This window comes from Nerophis ophidion, linkage group LG21 (assembly GCF_033978795.1).
Source record: "Nerophis ophidion isolate RoL-2023_Sa linkage group LG21, RoL_Noph_v1.0, whole genome shotgun sequence".
NCBI lineage: Eukaryota > Metazoa > Chordata > Actinopteri > Syngnathiformes > Syngnathidae > Nerophis > Nerophis ophidion.
In genome coordinates this window covers 5,433,526-5,453,674 of record NC_084631.1, presented here as the reverse complement: position 1 = coordinate 5,453,674, position 20,149 = coordinate 5,433,526, and the positions used below count along the sequence as shown (strand labels likewise).

The window sequence follows — 20,149 nt, the reverse complement described above, 5'->3', positions numbered from 1 at the left end:
ACTGCTGTCTTGGATCCGCTTGAACTGAACTCTCGCGGCTGTGTTGGAGCCACTATGGATTGAACTTTCACAGTATCATGTTAGACCCGCTCGACATCCATTGCTTTCGGGGGGGGGGGGTTGCCCACATCTGAGGTCCTCTCCAAGGTTTCTCATAGTCAGCATTGTCACTGGCGTCCCACTGGATGTGAATTCTCCCTGCCCACTGGGTGTGAGTTTTCCTTGCCCTTTTGTGGGTTCTTCTGAGGATGTTGTAGTCGTAATGATTTGTGCAGTCCTTTGAGACATTTGTGATTTGGGGCTATATAAATAAACATTGATTGATTGATTGAATTAGTCTCTCAGTTGCTTTCCAGCAATTGTCTTTTTCTCTTTCGTTCTCGCTCGCGCTCTGGCTCCAGCCCCAACCCCATCTCTCCCCCTGGCTGCTGCTTATAACAGAGCGACAGGTGATTATTTAACAAGGCCCAGGTGGGCCATCTACGCACCTGTCGCTGATTTTGAGGCCGATCCTGGCAACACCCCGCTTTGCTGCAGGCCACGCCCCCTCCACAGTTAGCTTCAGAATAACAATGTTATTACAAAGAATAAGAGACTTATTATACTCTAGAAATGTTGATCTTACTTAAAAATGCACGTGTTTAGTTGTGTTCAGTGTTAAAAAATATTATATGGCTCTTAGGGAAATACTTTTGAAAATATCTGGCTTCTTGGCTCTCTCAGCCAAAAAGGTTCCCGACCCCTGGAGTAGAGAAACATAAAAGACAATCGAGTGTGACCGCAATTTATGAGAGAAAAGTGCCAGTCGTCCTGTGCTGCGCTTTGAAGGAAACCAAAATAAAAATGGGGAGAAGGGGAAAATATGACGTGAAACATAAGAGCATCAAAATAAAAAAAGCAGGCAGTAAGTCGAACACATTTCCAGTGAGGGTTGGACTCCGCCAAGGCTGTCCTTTGTCACCGATTCTGTTCATAACTTTTATGGACAGAATTTCTAGGCGCAGTCAAGGCGTTGAGGGGTTCCGGTTTGGTGACCACGGGATTAGGTCTCTGCTTTTTGCAGATGATGTGGTCCTGATGGCTTCGTCTGACCGGGATCTTCAGCTCTCACTGGATCGGTTCGCAGCCGAGTGTGAAGCGACCGGAATGAGAATCAGCACCTCCAAGTCCGAGTCCATGGTTCTCGCCCGGAAAAGGGTGGAGTGCCATCTCCGGGTTGGGGAGGAGACCCTGCCCCAAGTGGAGGAGTTCAAGTACCTAGGAGTCTTGTTCACGAGTGAGGGAAGAGTGGATCGTGAGATCGACAGGCGGATCGGTGCGGCGTCTTCAGTAATGCAGACGTTGTACCGATCCGTTGTGGTGAAGAAGGAGCTGAGCCGGAAGGCAAAGCTCTCAATTTACCGGTCGATCTACGTTCCCATCCTCACCTATGGTCATGAGCTTTGGGTCATGACCGAAAGGATAAGATCACGGGTACAAGCGGCCCAAATGAGTTTGGGGCTCTCCCTTAGAGATAGGGTGAGAAGCTCTGCCATCTGGGAGGAACTCAAAGTAAAGCCGCTGCTCCTTCACATGGAGAGGAGCCAGATGAGGTGGTTCGGGCATCTGGTCAGGATGCCACCCGAACGCCTCCCTAGGGAGGTGTTTAGGGCACGTCCAACCGGTAGGAGGCCACGGGGAAGACCCAGGACACGTTGGGAAGACTATGTCTCCCGGCTGGCCTGGGAACGCCTCGGGATCCCCCGGGAAGAGCTAGACGAAGTGGCTGGGGAGAGGGAAGTCTGGGTTTCCCTGCTTAGGCTGTTGCCCCCGCGACCCGACCTCGGATAAGCGGAAGAAGATGGATGGATGGGCCTGGGGAATGTGGGCGGGGGAAGGACGAGCAATAGCGAGCGACTAATTTGGCGGCTGCCAAGTTATTTACAAGAGGCTTTTATAGGGTAGCACTTGTGCGGTAGTGACACATGGTGCGGTGGTCTGCCGCGCCAAATGAGTGCCTCTCAGACGGGTGGAGCTAAACAAAACCTGACTAATCTGATGCTTCACTTTTGTCTCCCGAGCGGAGCACAAGTCAGCGGTTGTTTGTTTCTCTATTTGCGTCTGCTAAGGGGGCGGCAAAATACCCTTCGTGGTGTGACGCTGACGTAAAGAGAATGAAGTGCTTGCGGTTAAGTCTTCTCTTTTAAACCCGGCTCATGTTTAATATCCGACTTGAAGGAGCTATTCTACTGCAACTCTATCAGCTTTTGTCGGACGGATTAGTGCACAAATCCATGAGGGAAAGAGAGGATAGAAGTTGTTTGGAAAAGACAGCGGGGTTTTTGTCACATTTATCGGGGCTCAATTTGTCTTTTAAACAGTGTTTGCTGGCATATGAGTGATTTATGACCAACAAAGTGTACTTTCCTTCCTGTCCATGTGTCTATTATTCCTTGTTTAGCTCTATTTACTACTCGGAATGGGTAAAGCAGGGGTCAGGAACCTTTTTGACTGAAAGAGCCAAGAAGCCAAATATTTTAGAATGTATTTACTTAAGAGCCATATAATATTTTTTTAACACTGAACACAACTAAATTTGTGCATTTTTAAGTAAGACCAACATTTCTAGAGTATAATAGGTCTCTTATTCTTTGAAGCTAAATGTGGAGGGGGCGTGGCCTGCGGGCCTGCAGCGAAGCTGGGTGTTGCCAGGATCGGCCTTGAAATCAGCGACAGGTGCGTAGACGGCCCACCTGGGCCTTGTTATCTAATCATCTGTCGCTCTGTTATAAGCAGCAGCCAGGGGGGGAGACGGGTTTGGATAGAAGTTGTTTGGAAAAGACAGCGAGGATTTTGTCACATTTATCGAGGCTCGATTTGTCTTTTAAATAGCGTTTGCTGGCAAATTTATGATTTATGACCAACAAAGTGTACTTTCCTTCCTGTCCATGTGTCCATTATTCCTTGTTATACGCTCTATTTACTACTCGGAATGGGTAAAGCAGGGGTCGGGAACCTTTTTGACTGAAAGAGCCAAGAAGCCAAATATTTTAGAATGTATTTACTTAAGAGCCATATAGTATTTTTTTTAACACTGAACACAACTAAACGCGTGCATTTTTAAGTAAGACCAACATTTCTAGAGTATAATAGGTCTCTTATTCTTTGAAGCTAAATGTGGAGGGGGCGTGGCCTGCGGGCCTGCAGCGAAGCCGGGTGTTGCCAGGATCGGCCTTGAAATCAGCGACAGGTGTGTAGATGGTCCACCTGGGCCTTGTTATCTAATTATATCTGTCGCTCTGTTATAAGCAGCAGCCAGGGGGAGAGACGGGTTTGGATAGAAGTTGTTTGGAAAAGACAGCGGGGTTTTTATCACATTTATCGGGGCTCAATTTGTCTTTTAAACAGTGTTTGCTGGCATATGAGTGATTTATGACCAACAAAGTGTACTTTCCTTCCTGTATTTTGTCCATGTGTCCATTATTCCTTGTTATACGCTCTATTTACTACTCGGAATGGGTAAAGCAGGGGTCGGGAACCTTTTTGACTGAAAGAGCCAAGAAGCCAAATATTTTAGAATGTATTTACTTAAGAGCCATATAATATTTTTTTAACACTGAACACAACTAAACGTGAATTTTTAAGTAAGACCAACATTTCTAGAGTATAAAAAGTCTCTTATTCTTTGTAATAACATTGTTTTTCTGAAGCTAAATGTGGAGGGGGCGTGGCCTGCGGGCCTGCAGCGAAGCTGGGTGTTGCCAGGATCGGCCTTGAAATCAGTGACAGGTGCGTAGATGGCCCACCTGGGCCTTTTTATCTAATCACCTGTCGCTCTGTTATAAGCAGCAGCCAGGAGGAGAGACGGGTTTGGATCGAAGTTGTTTGGAAAAGACAGCGACGTTTTTGTCACATTTATCGAGGCTCAATTTGTCTTTTAAATAGCGTTTGCTGGCATATTTATGATTTATGACCAACAAAGTGTACTTTCCTTCCTGTCCATGTGTCCATTATTCCTTGTTTAGCTCTATTTACTACTCGGAATGGGTAAAGCAGGGGTCAGGAACCTTTTTGACTGAAAGAGCCAAGAAGCCAAATATTTTAGAATGTATTTACTTAAGAGCCATATAATATTTTTTTAACACTGAACACAACTAAATTTGTGCATTTTTAAGTAAGACCAACATTTCTAGAGTATAATAGGTCTCTTATTCTTTGAAGCTAAATGTGGGGGGGGCGTGGCCTGCGGGCCTGCAGCGAAGCTGGGTGTTGCCAGGATCGGCCTTGAAATCAGCGACAGGTGCGTAGATGGCCCACCTGGGCCTTGTTATCTAATCATCTGTCGCTCTGTTATAAGCAGCAGCCAGGGGGAGAGACGGGTTAGGATAGAAGTTGTTTGGAAAAGAAAGCGAGGTTTTTGTCACATTTATCGGGGCTCAATTCTTCTTTTAAATAGCGTTTGCTGGCATATTTATGATTTATGACCAACAAAGTGTACTTTCCTTCCTGTCCATGTGTCCATTATTCCTTGTTATACGCTCTATTTACTACTCGGAATGGGTAAAGCAGGGGTCGGGAACCTTTTTGACTGAAAGAGCCAAGAAGCCAAGTATTTTAGAATGTATTTACTTAAGAGCCATATAATATTTTTTTAACACTGAACGCAACTAAACGCGTGCATTTTTAAGTAAGACCAACATTTCTAGAGTATAATAGGTTTCTTATTATTTGAAGCTAAATGTGGAGGGGGCGTGGCCTGCAGGCCTGCAGCGAAGCCGGGTGTTGCCAGGATCGGCCTTGAAATCAGCGACAGGTGTGTAGATGGCCCACCTGGGCCTTGTTATATAATCATCTGTCGCTCTGTTATAAGCAGCAGCCAGGGGGAGAGACGGGTTTGGGGCCGGGGCTGGAGCCAGAGCACAAGCGAGAACAAAAGAGAAAAAGACAATTGCTGGAAAGCAACTGAGAGACTAATTGAACAATAAAACAATATTGTAACCCTGAAACAGGCTCTCATGTCGGTGCTTGGTGGTCTGAAGAACCCCCAGGAGGGCAAGCCCCACACTAACCAATAATAAATAAATAACTTCTTACCTTTAACGCAACTTCTTGAACAGGTGCGGTAGGAAACGGATGGATGGATTAAAAATGCATGAGAATGTTTTATATTTTGAACATTATTTTTAACACTGTGATTACAAGTGGAATTATTCATTACTTATCGTGTTAAGCAATGTCAGCTCAGATTTATCCGAGAGCCAGATGCAGTCATCAAAAGAGCCACATCTGGCTCTAGAGCCATAGTTTAAATATGAACCATACGGTACCAATTCCTGATATCTGGGAAGTGATATTTGGTACTTTTGTGAGTTTTTTTTAATGTAACATTTACTCTAAATCGGCCCCTAGTGTGTGAATGTGAGTGTGAATGTTGTTTGTCTATCTTTGTTGTCGTGATGGGATCAGCAGTTCTTTTGACTGCACTGAATCTCTAGAATCAGTTCCTTAAATTGATTCGTTCAAAAGATTATTTCACCGAATCACTTCTGCAGCAGCAGTTCTGTGTGCAGGTCGGCGAATCATGAGTCAGTCAGTAACAGCTTCCCTAGCGGCAGATATCGGTGATAACCTGGCAACACCCAGCTTCGCTGCAGGCCCGCAGGCCACGCCCCCTCCACATTTAGCTTCAGAATAACAATGTTATTACAAAGAATAAGAGACCTATTATACTCTAGAAATGTTGGTCTTACTTAAAAATGCACGCGTTTAGTTGTGTTCAGTGTTAAAAAAATATTATATGGCTCTTAAGTAAATACATTCTAAAATATTTGGCTTCTTGGCTCTTTCAGGCAACAAGGTTCCCGACTCCTGTATTAGAGAGTTTTGGTCGGACGTTTTTTTCCACGGGACACATTTTCGGCGTTGTTGTTGCTCTAGTGAGCCACCGATGAGGAGATGTTGCTCCGTTTTTTTTATTTTTATTGTTACATAGCGGATGAAAGAACAGAAACTAAGCTGTCTTTGTCTCTGTGGGTGGAGGCGAGCATGAACATTAGGGATGTGGGAAAAAATTGTTTTGAATTTGAATCGCGATTCTCACGTTGTGCGATTCAGAATCGATTCTCATTTTTAAAAAATAATTTTTTTTTTTTTTGGGTCAATCCAACAAAACAATACACAGCAATACCGTAACAATGCCATCCAATTCCAAAACCGAACCTGACCCAGCAACACTCAGAACTGCAATAAATAGAGCAATTGAGACACAGACACAGAACAAACCAAAAGTAGTGAAACAAAAATTAATATTATCAACAACAGTATCGATATTAGTTATAATTTCAGCATAGCAGTGATTAAAAATCCCTCGTTGACATTATCATTAGACATTTATAAAAATAATAAAAAAGAACAATAGTGTCACAGTGGCTTACACTTGCATCGCATCTCATAAGCTTGACAACACACTGTGTCCAATGTTTTCACAAAGATAAAATAAGTCATATTTTTGGTTCATTTAATAGTTAAAATAAATTTACATTATTGCAATCAGTCTTCAGTAATGCGGACGTTGTACCGATCCGTTGTGGTGAAGAAGGAGCTGAGCCGGAAGGAAAAGCTCTCAATTTACCGGTCGATCTACGTTCCCATCCTCACCTATGGTCATGAGCTTTGGGTCATGACCGAAAGGATAAGATCACGGGTACAAGCGGCCCAAATGAGTTTGGGTCTCTCCCTTAGAGATAGGGTGAGAAGCTCTGCCATCCGGGAGGAACTCAAAGTAAAGCCGCTGCTCCTCCACATGGAGAGGAGCCAGATGAGGTGGTTCGGGCATCTGGTCAGGATGCCACCCGAACGCCTCCCTAGGGAGGTGTTTAGGGCACGTCCAACCGGTAGGAGGCCACGGGGAAGACCCAGGACACGTTGGGAAGACTATGTCTCCCGGCTGGCCTGGGAACGCCTCGGGATCCCCCGGGAAGAGCTGGACGAAGTGGCTGGGGAGAGGGAAGTCTGGGTTTCCCTGCTTAGGCTGCTGTCCCCGCGACCCGACCTCGGATAAGCGGAAGATGATGGATGGATGCAATCAGTTGATAAAACATTGTCCTTTACAATTATAAAAGCTTTTTACAAAAATCTACTACTCTGCTAGCATGTCAGCAGACTGGGGTAGATCCTGCTGAAATCCTATGTATTGAATGAATACAGAATCCTTTTAAATCGGGAAAAAAAACGTTTTTGAATCGAGAATCGTGTTGAATCGAAAAAAAAAATCAATTTTGAATCGAATCGTGACCCCAAGAATCGATATTGAATCGAATCGTGGGACACCCAAAGATTCGCGGACACAAAAGTTAAAATGTGTCACGTAAAAACGCAAAGGTGACGTAGTCGAAATGATCCGGATCAGCCCCAAAATGTATTGACTGAAATATTCATGAAAATCCACCCATGACATTTCCCGTTTTTTTGCAAACTATAACTAACTGTCTCACTAACAAACTGTCTAACTAACAAACTGTCTAACTAACAAACTGTCTAACTAACAAACCGTCTAACTAACAAACTGTCTAACTAACAAACCGTCTAACTAACAAACTGTCTAACTAACAAACCGTCTAACTAACAAACTGTCTAACTAACAAACTGTCTAACTAACAAACAGTCTAACTAACAAACTGTCTAACTAACAAACTGTCTAACTAACAAACCGTCTAACTAACAAACCGTCTAACTAACAAACTGTCTAACTAACAAACCGTCTAACTAACAAACCGTCTAACTAACAAACCGTCTAACTAACAAACCGTCTAACTAACAAACTGTCTAACTAACAAACTGTCTAACTAACAAACTGTCTAACTAACAAACTGTCTAACTAACAAACTGTCTAACTAACAAACCGTCTAACTAACAAACTGTCTAACTAACAAACTGTCTAACTAACAAACTGTCTAACTAACAAACCGTCTAACTAACAAACCGTCTAACTAACAAACCGTCTAACTAACAAACCGTCTCACTAACAAACTGTCTAACTAACTAACTGTCTAACTAACAAACTGTCTAACTAACAAACTGTCTAACTAACAAACTGTCTAACTAACAAACTGTCTAACTAACAAACCGTCTAACAAACCGTCTAACTAACAAACCGTCTAACTAACAAACTGTCTAACTAACAAACCGTCTAACTAACAAACTGTCTAACTAACAAACGGTCTAACTAACAAACTGTCTAACTAACAAACCGTCTAACTAACAAACTGTCTAACTAACAAACCGTCTAACTAACAAACTGTCTAACTAACAAACCGTCTAACTAACAAACTGTCTAACTAACAAACTGTCTAACTAACAAACTGTCAAACTAACAAACCGTCTAACTAACAAACCGTCTAACTAACTAACTGTCTAACTAACAAACTGTCTAACTAACAAACCGTCTAACTAACAAACGTCTAACTAACTAACTGTCTAACTAACAAACCGTCTAACTAACAAACTGTCTAACTAACAAACTGTCTAACAAACCATCTAACTAACAAACCGTCTAACTAACTAACTGTCTAACTAACAAACTGTCTAACTAACAAACTGTCTAACTAACAAACCGTCTAACTATCAAACCGTCTAACTAACAAACTGTCTAACTAACAAACTGTCTAACTAACAAACTGTCTAACTAACAAACCGTCTAACTAACAAACTGTCTAACTAACAAACCGTCTAACTAACAAACTGTCTAACTAACAAACTGTCTAACTAACAAACTGTCTAACTAACAAATTGTCTAACTAACAAACTGTCTAACTAACAAACCGTCTAACTAACAAACCGTCTAACTAACAAACCGTCTAACTAACAAACCGTCTAACTAACAAACCGTCTAACTAACAAACTGTCTAACTAACAAACTGTCTAACTAACAAACCGTCTAACTAACAAACCGTCTAACTAACAAACCGTCTAACTAACAAACCGTCTAACTAACAAACTGTCTAACTAACAAACTGTCTAACTAACAAACCGTCTAACTAACAAACTGTCTAAATAACAAACCGTCTAACTAACAAACCGTCTAACTAACAAACCGTCTAACTAACAAACTGTCTAACTAACAAACTGTCTAACTAACAAACTGTCTAACTAACAAACCGTCTAACTAACAAACTGTCTAACTAACAAACTGTCTAACTAACAAACCGTCTAACTAACAAACCGTCTAACTAACAAACCGTCTAACTAACAAACCGTCTAACTAACAAACCGTCTAACTAACAAACCGTCTAACTAACAAACTGTCTAACTAACAAACTGTCTAACTAACAAACCGTCTAACTAACAAACTGTCTAACTAACAAACTGTCTAACTAACAAACTGTCTAACTAACAAACCGTCTAACTAACAAACTGTCTAACTAACAAACTGTCTAACAAACCGTCTAACTAACAAACCGTCTAACTAACTAACTGTCTAACTAACAAACTGTCTAACTAACAAACTGTCTAACTAACAAACCGTCTAACTATCAAACCGTCTAACTAACAAACTGTCTAACTAACAAACTGTCTAACTAACAAACCGTCTAACTAACAAACTGTCTAACTAACAAACCGTCTAACTAACAAACTGTCTAACTAACAAACTGTCTAACTAACAAACTGTCTAACTAACAAATTGTCTAACTAACAAACTGTCTAACTAACAAACCGTCTAACTAACAAACCGTCTAACTAACAAACCGTCTAACTAACAAACTGTCTAACTAACAAACTGTCTAACTAACAAACTGTCTAACTAACAAACTGTCTAACTAACAAACCGTCTAACTAACAAACCGTCTAACTAACAAACCGTCTAACTAACAAACTGTCTAACTAACAAACTGTCTAACTAACAAACCGTCTAACTAACAAACTGTCTAACTAACAAACCGTCTAACTAACAAACCGTCTAACTAACAAACCGTCTAACTAACAAACCGTCTAACTAACAAACTGTCTAACTAACAAACCGTCTAACTAACAAACTGTCTAACTAACAAACCGTCTAACTAACAAACCGTCTAACTAACAAACTGTCTAACTAACAAACTGTCTAACTAACAAACCGTCTAACTAACAAACCGTCTAACTAACAAACCGTCTAACTAACAAACTGTCTAACTAACAAACTGTCTAACTAACAAACCGTCTAACTAACAAACCGTCTAACTAACAAACTGTCTAACTAACAAACTGTCTAACTAACAAACTGTCTAACTAACAAACTGTCTAACTAACAAATTGTCTAACTAACAAACTGTCTAACTAACAAACTGTCTAACTAACAAACTGTCTAACTAACAAACCGTCTAACTAACAAACCGTCTAACTAACAAACCGTCTAACTAACAAACTGTCTAACTAACAAACTGTCTAACTAACAAACTGTCTAACTAACAAATTGTCTAACTAACAAACTGTCTAACTAACAAACTGTCTAACAGACAGGAGTCTATATATAAACATCAAGCAAAATGGGCGGGACTTAGCTACCAATGGTCCATGTTGTATTGTTTATGTATTGTAGTTTTTACTACTTGTATATACTATGATATGTTAATATTACCCAAATAAATTGTTTATGTATTGTAGTTGTTAGTACTTGTATATACTATGATATGTTAATATTACCCAAATAAATACAAGATGTTATTCTACACGGTCACTTCTTCTTCCAAAGCATTTGGAGTCAACATCATGGCATGTCGTGATATTTTCCCACGACTGTAAATCCCTCTTTTCCAGAAGTGTCAGAAAGGAATTTTAGAGTTGTGAATATTCTTTTCAGAGCTATTTTCGCTCCTCTTTGTAGAGTTTGTCCTGTGGTTGAAGTTGGGGCAAAGGTTGGAGGTGAAGTATGTGTTGCAGGGTCAGATGTGAGGTGAAGAAGTCAGAAAGTGAATGTAAAAGAGTGTGTAGAAATACATTTATGTGTGTGTTTTCGCAGCTGGGCTGGGGGAGAGGGGGGTGGCCCGCTTCGCTGACCAGGCGCTGCCACACCTGCATGCATGCTGAGTCAGCAGTTTTACACCCCTGTTTGCTTGCCCTGTGCCAACCACGCTGTATGTGTTAACTACATTATCCATGCTAACTACGCTGTATGTGCCAACCACACTATCTTTGTGCTAACTACACTATCTGTGCCAACTACACTATTTGTGCTAATTACACCATCTGTGCCAACTACACTATTTGTGCTAATTACACTATATGTGCCAACCACATTAGCTGTGCCAACCATGCTATATTTTGTTAACTACATTATCCATGCTAACTACACTATCTGTGCCAACTACACTATTTGTGCTAATTACACTATCTGTGCTAATTACACTATCTGTGCCAACCACATTAGCTGTACCAAACATGCTATATTTGTTAACTACATTATCCATGCTAACTACACTATCTGTGCCAACCATGCTACCTGTGCCAACCACGCTATCTGTGCTAACTATGCTATAAGTGCCAACCATGCTATTGGTGCCAACCACACTATCTTTGTGCTAACTACACTACCTGTGCCAACTACACTATTTGTGCTAATTACACTATCTACGCTAATTACACTATCTGTGCCAACCACATGAGCTGTGCCAACCATGCTATACTTGTTAACTACATTATCCATGCTAACTACACTATCTGTGCCAACCATGCTACCTGTGCCAACCATGCTACCTGTGCCAACCACGCTATCTGTGCTAACTATGCTACAAGTGCCAACCATGCTATTGGTGCCAACCACACTATCTTTGTGCTAACTACACTACCTGTGCCAACTACACTATTTGTGCTAATTACACTACCTGTGCCAACCACACTATCTTTGTGCTAACTACATTACCTGTGCCAACCTCACTATCTTTGTGCTAACTACACCACCTGTGCCAACTACGCTATTTGTGCTAATTACACTATCTGTGCTAATTACACTATCTGTGCCAACCACATTAGCTGTACCAAACATGCTATATTTGTTAACTACATTATCCATGCTAACTACACTATCTGTGCTAACTACACTGTCTGTGCCTACCGCGCTATCTGTGGTAACCAGACTTTCTGTGCCAACTGTGCTGTATGTGCCAACCATGCTATCGGTGCTAACCACGCTATCTGTGCTAACTACACTGTTTATGCTTACCGCGTTATCTGTGCTAACCAGACTAACTGTGTTAACTAAGCAATCTGTGCCAACCACACTACCTGTGCCAACCATGCTATCTGTGCCAACTATGCTATCTGGGCCAACCATGCTATCTGTGCTTACTATGCAATATGTGCCAACCATGCTATCGGTGCCAACCATGCTATCTGTGCTAAATTGGCTATCTGTGCTAACTACACTGTCTGTGCCTACCGCGCTATCTGTGGTAACCAGACTTTCTGTCCTAACTAAGCTATCTGTGCCAACCATGCTATCTGTGCCAACTACAATATCAGTACCAACCACGATATCTGTGCCAACCACCCTATCTGTGCTAACTGTATTATCTGTTCTAACCACGCTATCTGTGTTATCTGTGCCAACCATGCTATATGTGCCAACCAAACTCTCTGTGTCTACCGCGCTATCTGTGCTAACCAGTCTATATGTGCTACCTAAGCAATCTGTGGCAACCATGCTATCAGTGCCAACCAAGCTACATGTGCCAATCACTCTGTGTTCCAACTACAGTGTCTGTACTAACTATGCTATCTGTGCCAACCAGGCTCACGTTGCTACCACACTATCTGTGTACAGCATGTTACCTGTGCCAATCACGCTATCTGCGCTAATGATGTTATCTGTGCCAACCAGGCTGATCTTGTTACGATGCTATCTGGGCCAACCATGCTATCCGTGCTAACCACGCCATCTGTGCCAACCAAGCTAATGTTGCTACCACGCTATCTGTGTACAGCATGTTATCTGTGCCAATCACGCTATCTGCGCTAATGATGTTATCTGTGCCAACCAGGCTGATCTTGTTACGATGCTATCTGGGCCAACCACGCTATCCGTGCTAACCCCTCAATTTGTGCAAACCTCGCGATCCATGCTATTCAGGCTACACCTAAATCTTTATTGTCTATTGTGAGCGAAATGTGCTGCTGAATTTCTCCCGGGGATCAATAAGTACGTTCTATTCTATTCTATCTTTGTGGGATTTCCAAACAGGGATGAACATCAAAGTGCGTAAAAGAAAGCATTGCCAAAACAGTAAAACCCCCGCGCATAAAAACCAAACTATTTGCGTGGCTACTTTGTGCACGCACAGCAACTTTGTGTTTCTCCGTTTTTCTACAAGTGGGGCGTTCCACCCTTTCGGGTTTTCTGATTGGTCGATTTAAACGCCTACTATCTCCTTACTGGAGCCAATCTGAAGAAGCGTGTTGTGTGTTCCTTCTGGAGATTTTAAAGTTTCATCCATCCATTTTCTACCGCTTATTCCCTTTTGGGGTCGCGGGGGGCACTGGCGCCTATCTCAGTTACAATTGGGCGGAAGGCGGGGTACACCCTGGACAAGTCGCCACCTCATCGCAGGGCCAACACAGATAGACAACATTCACACACTAGGGTCAATTTAGTGTTGCCAATCAACCTATCCCTGATTTTAAAGTTGTTTTATCAAATTGTGACTTTTGTCCAGTAAAATTACGACTCTTTTCCTAAAATTGCCTTAAAAGTTAAGCTTTTCTTGTAAAATAGCGACTGTTGTTGAGTAAAATTCCAACTTTTATCATAATATTGCACACATGTTCAGTTCTTCTTGTAAAATTTTGACTTGCGTTGAGTAAAATTACAGCTTTTATTATAATACTACCAGAAAGTTTTTCTTCTGAAATTCTAACTCAATTTTCGCAACAAACTTTTTTATATCTGCATAGTATGTATATATTATTAATGTTGTGAATACACATCTTTATATATCTAGACAGGGTGGTCCTAAAAAGGTAGGCATTTTTCGGAGGTCCCTAAGAAGGTCAGAAATACGTGTGTGTGTGTGTGTGTGTGTGTGTGTGTGTGTGTGTGTGTGTGTGTGTGTGTGTGTTCTGGCAATGCTTACTTAATGGGAGCAAAAAAAACAGGTTCCTTAAAGGGAAACATTTTTAAATGATAGTCAGCATTTAAGTCTCACCTTAAAACTCATCTGTATACTCTAGCCTTTAAATAGACCTCCTTTTTAGACCAGTTGATCTGCCGCTTCTTTTCTTTCTCCTATGTCCCCCCCCTCCCTTGTGGAGGGGGTCCGGTCCGATGACCATGGATGAAGTACTGGCTGTCCAGAGTCGAGACCCAGGATGGACCGCTCGCCTGTATCGGTTGGGGACATCTCTACGCTGCTGATCCGCTTGAGATGGTTTCCTGTGGACGGGACTTTCGCTGCTGTCTTGGATCCGCTTGAACTGAACTCTCGCGGCTGTGTTGGAGCCACTATGGATTGAACTTTCACAGTATCATGTTAGACCCGCTCGACATCCATTGCTTTCGGTCCCCTAGAGGGGGGGGGGGTTGCCCACATCTGAGGTCCTCTCCAAGGTTTCTCATAGTCAGTATTGTCAATGGCGTCCCACTGGATGTGAATTCTCCCTGCCCACTGGGTGTGAGTTTTCCTTGCCCTTTTGTGGGTTCTTCCGAGGATGTTGTAGTCGTAATGATTTGTGCAGTCCTTTGAGACATTTGTGATTTGGGGCTATATAAATAAACATTGATTGATTGATTGATTGAGATCCATTCTGAAGATGCCTAAGTGATTTTTAAGCTTTGACCCATAAAACACGTTTACTGTTTATTTTAAATGTGAGATTTGCTTTAACATTTAAGTGTTGAAACTTCCTGTAAAACAGGGGTCACCAACCTTTTTGAAACCAAGAGCTACTTTTTGGGTACTGATTAATGCGAAGGGCTACCAGTTTGATACACACTTAAATAAATTGCCAGGAATAGCCAATTTGCTCAATTTACCTTTAATAAATGAATCTATATATATAAAAAAATGGGTATTTCTGTCTGTCATTCCGTCGTACATTTTTTTTCCTTTTACAGGTTTTTTTGTAGAGAATAAATGATGAAAACAAAACTTAGTTGAACGATTTAAAAGAGGGGAAAACATGAAAAAAATTAAAATTAAATTTTGAAACGTAGTTTAACTTCTATTTCAACTCTTTAAAATTCCAAATTCAAATAAATTAAGAGGAAAAACTAGTTAATTTGAATCTTTTTGAAAAAATTAAAAAAATAATTTACGGAACATCATTAGTAATTTTTACTGATTAAGATTAATTTTAGAATTTTTGTTTTAAATACACGGTGGCAGAGGGGTTAGTGCGTCTGCCTCACAATACGAAGGTTCTGCAGTCCTGGGTTCAATCCAGGCTCGGGATCTTTCTGTGTGGAGTTTGCATGTTCTCCCCGTGAATGCGTGGGTTCCCTCCGGGTACTCCGGCTTCCTCCCACTTCCAAAGACATGCACCTGGGGATAGGTTGATTGGCAACACTAAAAGAAAATGGTCCCTAGTGTGTGAATGTGAGTGTGAATGTTGTCTGTCTATCTGTGTTGGCCCTGTGATGAGGTAGCGACTTGTCCAGGGTGTACCCCGCCTTCCGCCCGATTGTAGCTGAGATAGGCGCTAGCGCCCCCCGCGACCCCAGAAGGGAATAAGCGGTAGAAAATGGATGGATGGATGTTTTAAATAGGTTAAAATCCAATCTGCACTTTGTTAGAATATATAACAAATTGGACCAAGCTATATGTCTGTCTATCTGTGTTGGCCCTGCGATGAGGTGGCGACTTGTCCAGGGTGTACCCCGCCTTCCGCCCGATTGTAGCGGAGATAGGCACCAACGCCCCCTGCGACCCCAAAGGGAATAGGCGGTAGAAAATGGATGGATATATGTCTAACAAAGACAAAACATTATTTCTTCTAGATTTTCCGGAACAAAAATGTTAAAAAAATTTCAAAAGACTTTGAAATAAGATTTAAATTTGATCCTACAGATTTTCTAGATTTTCCAGAATAATTTTAATATGTGTGAAGAAATATTTCACAAATATTCTTCGTCGAAAAAACAGAAGCTAAAATGAAGAATTAAATTAAAATGTATTTATTATTCTTTACAATAAATAAAAAAAATACTTGAACATTGATGTAAGTTGTCAGGAAGGAATTTAAAAGGTAAAACGGTATGTATTTAAAAATCCTAAAATCGTTTTTAAGGTTGTATTTTTTCTCTAAAATTGTCTTTCTGAAAGTTATAAGAAGCAAAGTAAAAAACAAGTGAAGACCAAGTCTTTAAAATATTTTCTTGGATTTTCAAATTCTATTTGAGTTTTGTGAAGTGAAGTGAAGTATATTTATATAGCGCTTTTCTCTAGTGACTCAAAGCGCTTTACATAGTGAAACCCAATATCTAAGTTACATTTAAAGCAGTGTGGGTGGCACTGGGAGCAGGTGGGTAAAGTGTCTTGCCCAAGGACACAACGGCAGTGACTAGGATGGTGGAAGCGGGAATCGAACCTGCAACCCTCAAGTTGCTGGCACGGCCGCTCTACCAACCGAGCTATGCCGCCCCTGTCTCTTTTAGAATTAAAAATGTCGGGCAAAGTGAAACCAGCTTGCTAGTAAATAAATACAATTAAAAAAAATAGAGGCAGCTCACTGGTAAGTGCTGCTATTTGAGCTATTTTTAGAACAGGCCAGCGGGCGACTCATCTGGTCCTTACGGGCTACCTGGTGCCCGCGGGCTCCGTGTTGGTGACCCCTGCTACAAGAGGACAGCTGTAGTGCTGTATTCTGAGGATCATGTCATATTTAATTTGAACTTTTTTTTTTAAACGGTCCTCAGTAGTCACGTATAAATTTGAGTGAATTATGCAAAATTATTTAAATTTTTCTCCAGGGTCCCCAGTAAGAATGATCAGCACATTACTTCATCAATACAGAGATTTAAAGACGTGTAGGAGCGGTACAGCTCGGTTGGTAGAGCGGCCGTGCCAGCAACTTGAGGGTTGCAGGTTCGATTCCCGCTTCCGCCATCCTAGTCACTGCCGTTGTGTCCTTGGGCAAGACACTTTACCCACCTGCTCCCAGTGCCACCCACACTGGTTTAAATGTAACATAGATATTGGGTTTCACTATGTAAAGCGCTTTGAGTCACTAGAGAAAAGCGCTATATAAATATAATTCACTTCACTTCACTAAAAAATGTATGCCTTTTACAACTTGTAGAAAGGGTGGTCCCCACAAACAATGATTATCAAAAACTTGGTCCTCATTCCAAATGATAACCAGTGTGTGTGTGTGTGTGTGTGTGTGTGTGTGTGTGTGTGTGTGTATATAAGTGACGCCCTCCGCCAGTCCCAGGGTGAGGTCTCCTATATGCGGCTTTGACTTTAATAAAGGAGGAATTTTATTTTGAAAAGAACAAAAAGGGGTATTTGAAGGCTTTGCGGTTTGTAGATGTTTCTATAGACTCGCCTTAGCGGATAGTCAAGCCCCGCCCCCTTCAACTTATTTCTGCACTTCATGAGCATCGTGATAAATCTGGAGCAAATTAAAGGAGCATGTTGCAAATACACTGTCAGCATGCATCATATTTGCTGACTTCTTTTTACAACTTCTCTGCATTTTGCTTTATAAGCAAACGTACTTAAAACATTTTTTTTTTATTATACAAGAAAAATTGAAATACATGTATATACTGTATACTAGGGCCAAAGACGGTGAGACCTTTGACTTATATATCCTTTAAAATATCCTTAAGGCCTACTGAAAGCCACTACTAGCGACCACACAGTCTGATAGTTTATATATCAATGATGAAATATTAACATTGCAACACATGCCAATACGGCCTTTTTAGTTTACTAAATTGCAATTTTTTGATGGACTACATCATCTGCTTTTTGCAGATGATGTAGTCCTGATGGCTTCATCTGGCCGGGATCTTCAGCTCTCACTGGATCGGTTCGCAGCCGAGTGTGAAGCGACCGGAATGAGAATCAGCACCTCCAAGTCCGAGTCCATGGTTCTCGCCCGGAAAAGGGTGGAGTGCCATCTCCGGGTTGGGGAGGAGACCCTGCCCCAAGTGGAGGAGTTCAAGCGATCCGTTGTGGTGAAGAAGGAGCTGAGCCGGAAGGCAAAGCTCTCAATTTACCGGTCGATCTACGTTCCCATCCTCACCTATGGTCATGAGCTTTGGGTCATGACCGAAAGGATAAGATCACGGGTACAAGCGGCCCAAATGAGTTTGGGTCTCTCCCTTAGAGATAGGGTGAGAAGCTCTGCCATCCGGGAGGAACTCAAAGTAAAGCCGCTGCTCCTCCACATGGAGAGGAGCCAGATGAGGTGGTTCAGGCATCTGGTCAGGATGCCACCCGAACGCCTCCCTAGGGAGGTGTTTAGGGCACGTCCAGCTGGTAGGAGGCCACGGGGAAGACCCAGGACACGTTGGGAAGACTATGTCTCCCGGCTGGCCTGGGAACGCCTCGGGATCCCCCGGGAAGAGCTAGACGAAGTGGCTGGAGATAGGGAAGTCTGGGCTTCCCTGCTTAGGCTGCTGCCCCCGCGACCCGACCTCGGATAAGCGGAAGATGATGGATGGATGGATGGAAATTGCAATTTTAAATTTCCCGCAGAGTTTCCTGTTGAAAACGTCACGGCTAAAAGTTGTCGGCTTTCATCGCATAATTACACAGTATTTTGGACATCTGTGTTGCCGAATCTTTTGCAATTTGTTCAATTAATAATGGAGACGTCAAAGAAGAATGCTGTTGGTGGAAAGCGGTGGATTGCCGCTGTCTTTAGCAACCGAAACACAGCCGGTGTTTCTTTGTTTGTCGTGAAGCTTTAATATGGAACGGAGCGGTCAAGCAAACATGTTTATGAGAAAATTGTGATATTAAGTCGGCTCTTACCGGAGATGTGTGTGTGGCGTATATTTTTGTAGATGCATGTGTGTCTCTAAAAAATATTGGTATCGGGACAACACTCCTTCACTGTGTACGTTATATAACTGACTCGGGAAGAGTTCTAACAAGGTGGAGCTGCACCAGGAACACAAACCGCAGGGAAGTTGAGTACAATCCAAAAGTACCAAGACCTGGACCAAGGACACCTACCAGGCCATGTTGATGGCGTACGCGGTGCGTGTCTCTCGGCCCTCCTGGCGGCTGATGTTCTTGGCGGCCTCCACCACCTCCTGTGTGGTCTGGTAGTCTTGCAGGGACCACTCGTGGACCGCCACCTCGCCGTACTGCAGGATTCCCACCTGGGGTGGATCAAACAGGCAGACTTTGGCGTTATTATCCTCGCCCAAATGTGATGGAATAAACGCCAGCAATAAAGAAAGCCACAAGAGCCTCCTTTAAAGCAAACAGGGACTCGGTGGAATCTTGGACTTCATTTCAAAACCAGAAGTATTTCCTCCTCACCCCACGTCGCCTGTTTCCTTTTCACCCCCCCCAAGCTTTCATTCCTTCCCGGCCTCAAGTTGGCCTCCTCGTGCCCCCCTTTTTTTGACGTCACCTCACTTTTGTCAGATTGTGTACGTGTGAGCGGAACCAAAAGTCGGACACGCACAAAAACTTGCAGTAGTGAAGTGAAGTGAATTATATTTATATAGCGCTTTTCTCTAGTGACTCAAAGCGCTTTACATAGTGAAACCCAATATCTAAGTTACATTTAAACCAGTGTGGGTGGCACTGGGAGCAGGTGGGTAAAGTGTCTTGCCCAAGGACACAACGGCAGTGGCTAGGATGGCGGAAGCGGGAATCGAACCTGCAACCCTCAAGTTGCTGGCACGGCCGCTCTACCAACCGAGCTGTACCGCCCAGTAAGGAAGGGATTTAAATGGCAGCATAAACTGGGGGAGGTTAGTCATTTTGCAATGCGGTCTGCTGAAAATGATGGACAGTGATTAGCGCAATAGTTGCCAGCTAGCAAATAGCGTACTAGTTGCTGGCCAGCGATTAACACAATTCCGGTTAGTGATTAGTGCTCTAGGTGCCAGCTAGCAATTTATGAAGTAGTTGCGAGCTAGCAATTAGCGCTCTAGTTGTCAGCTAGCAATCAGTGCTCTAATTGCTAGGTCGCGATTAATGTGTTAGTTGTTAGATAGCGATTGATTATTTTGTTG

The 20,149-nt window shown here is 42.4% G+C and overlaps 1 protein-coding gene across 1 annotated transcript in view; it reads right to left on the bottom strand.

The window, feature by feature from the left end:
- itga10 (integrin, alpha 10) overlaps window positions 1-20,149 on the bottom strand; it is a 151,553-nt gene that overhangs the window by 72,733 nt on the left and 58,671 nt on the right. The window contains exon 7 of the mRNA XM_061881663.1: window positions 19,134-19,282. Within this exon, the coding sequence (XP_061737647.1) occupies window positions 19,134-19,282 (149 nt within the window). The remainder of the gene's footprint in view (window positions 1-19,133; window positions 19,283-20,149) is intronic.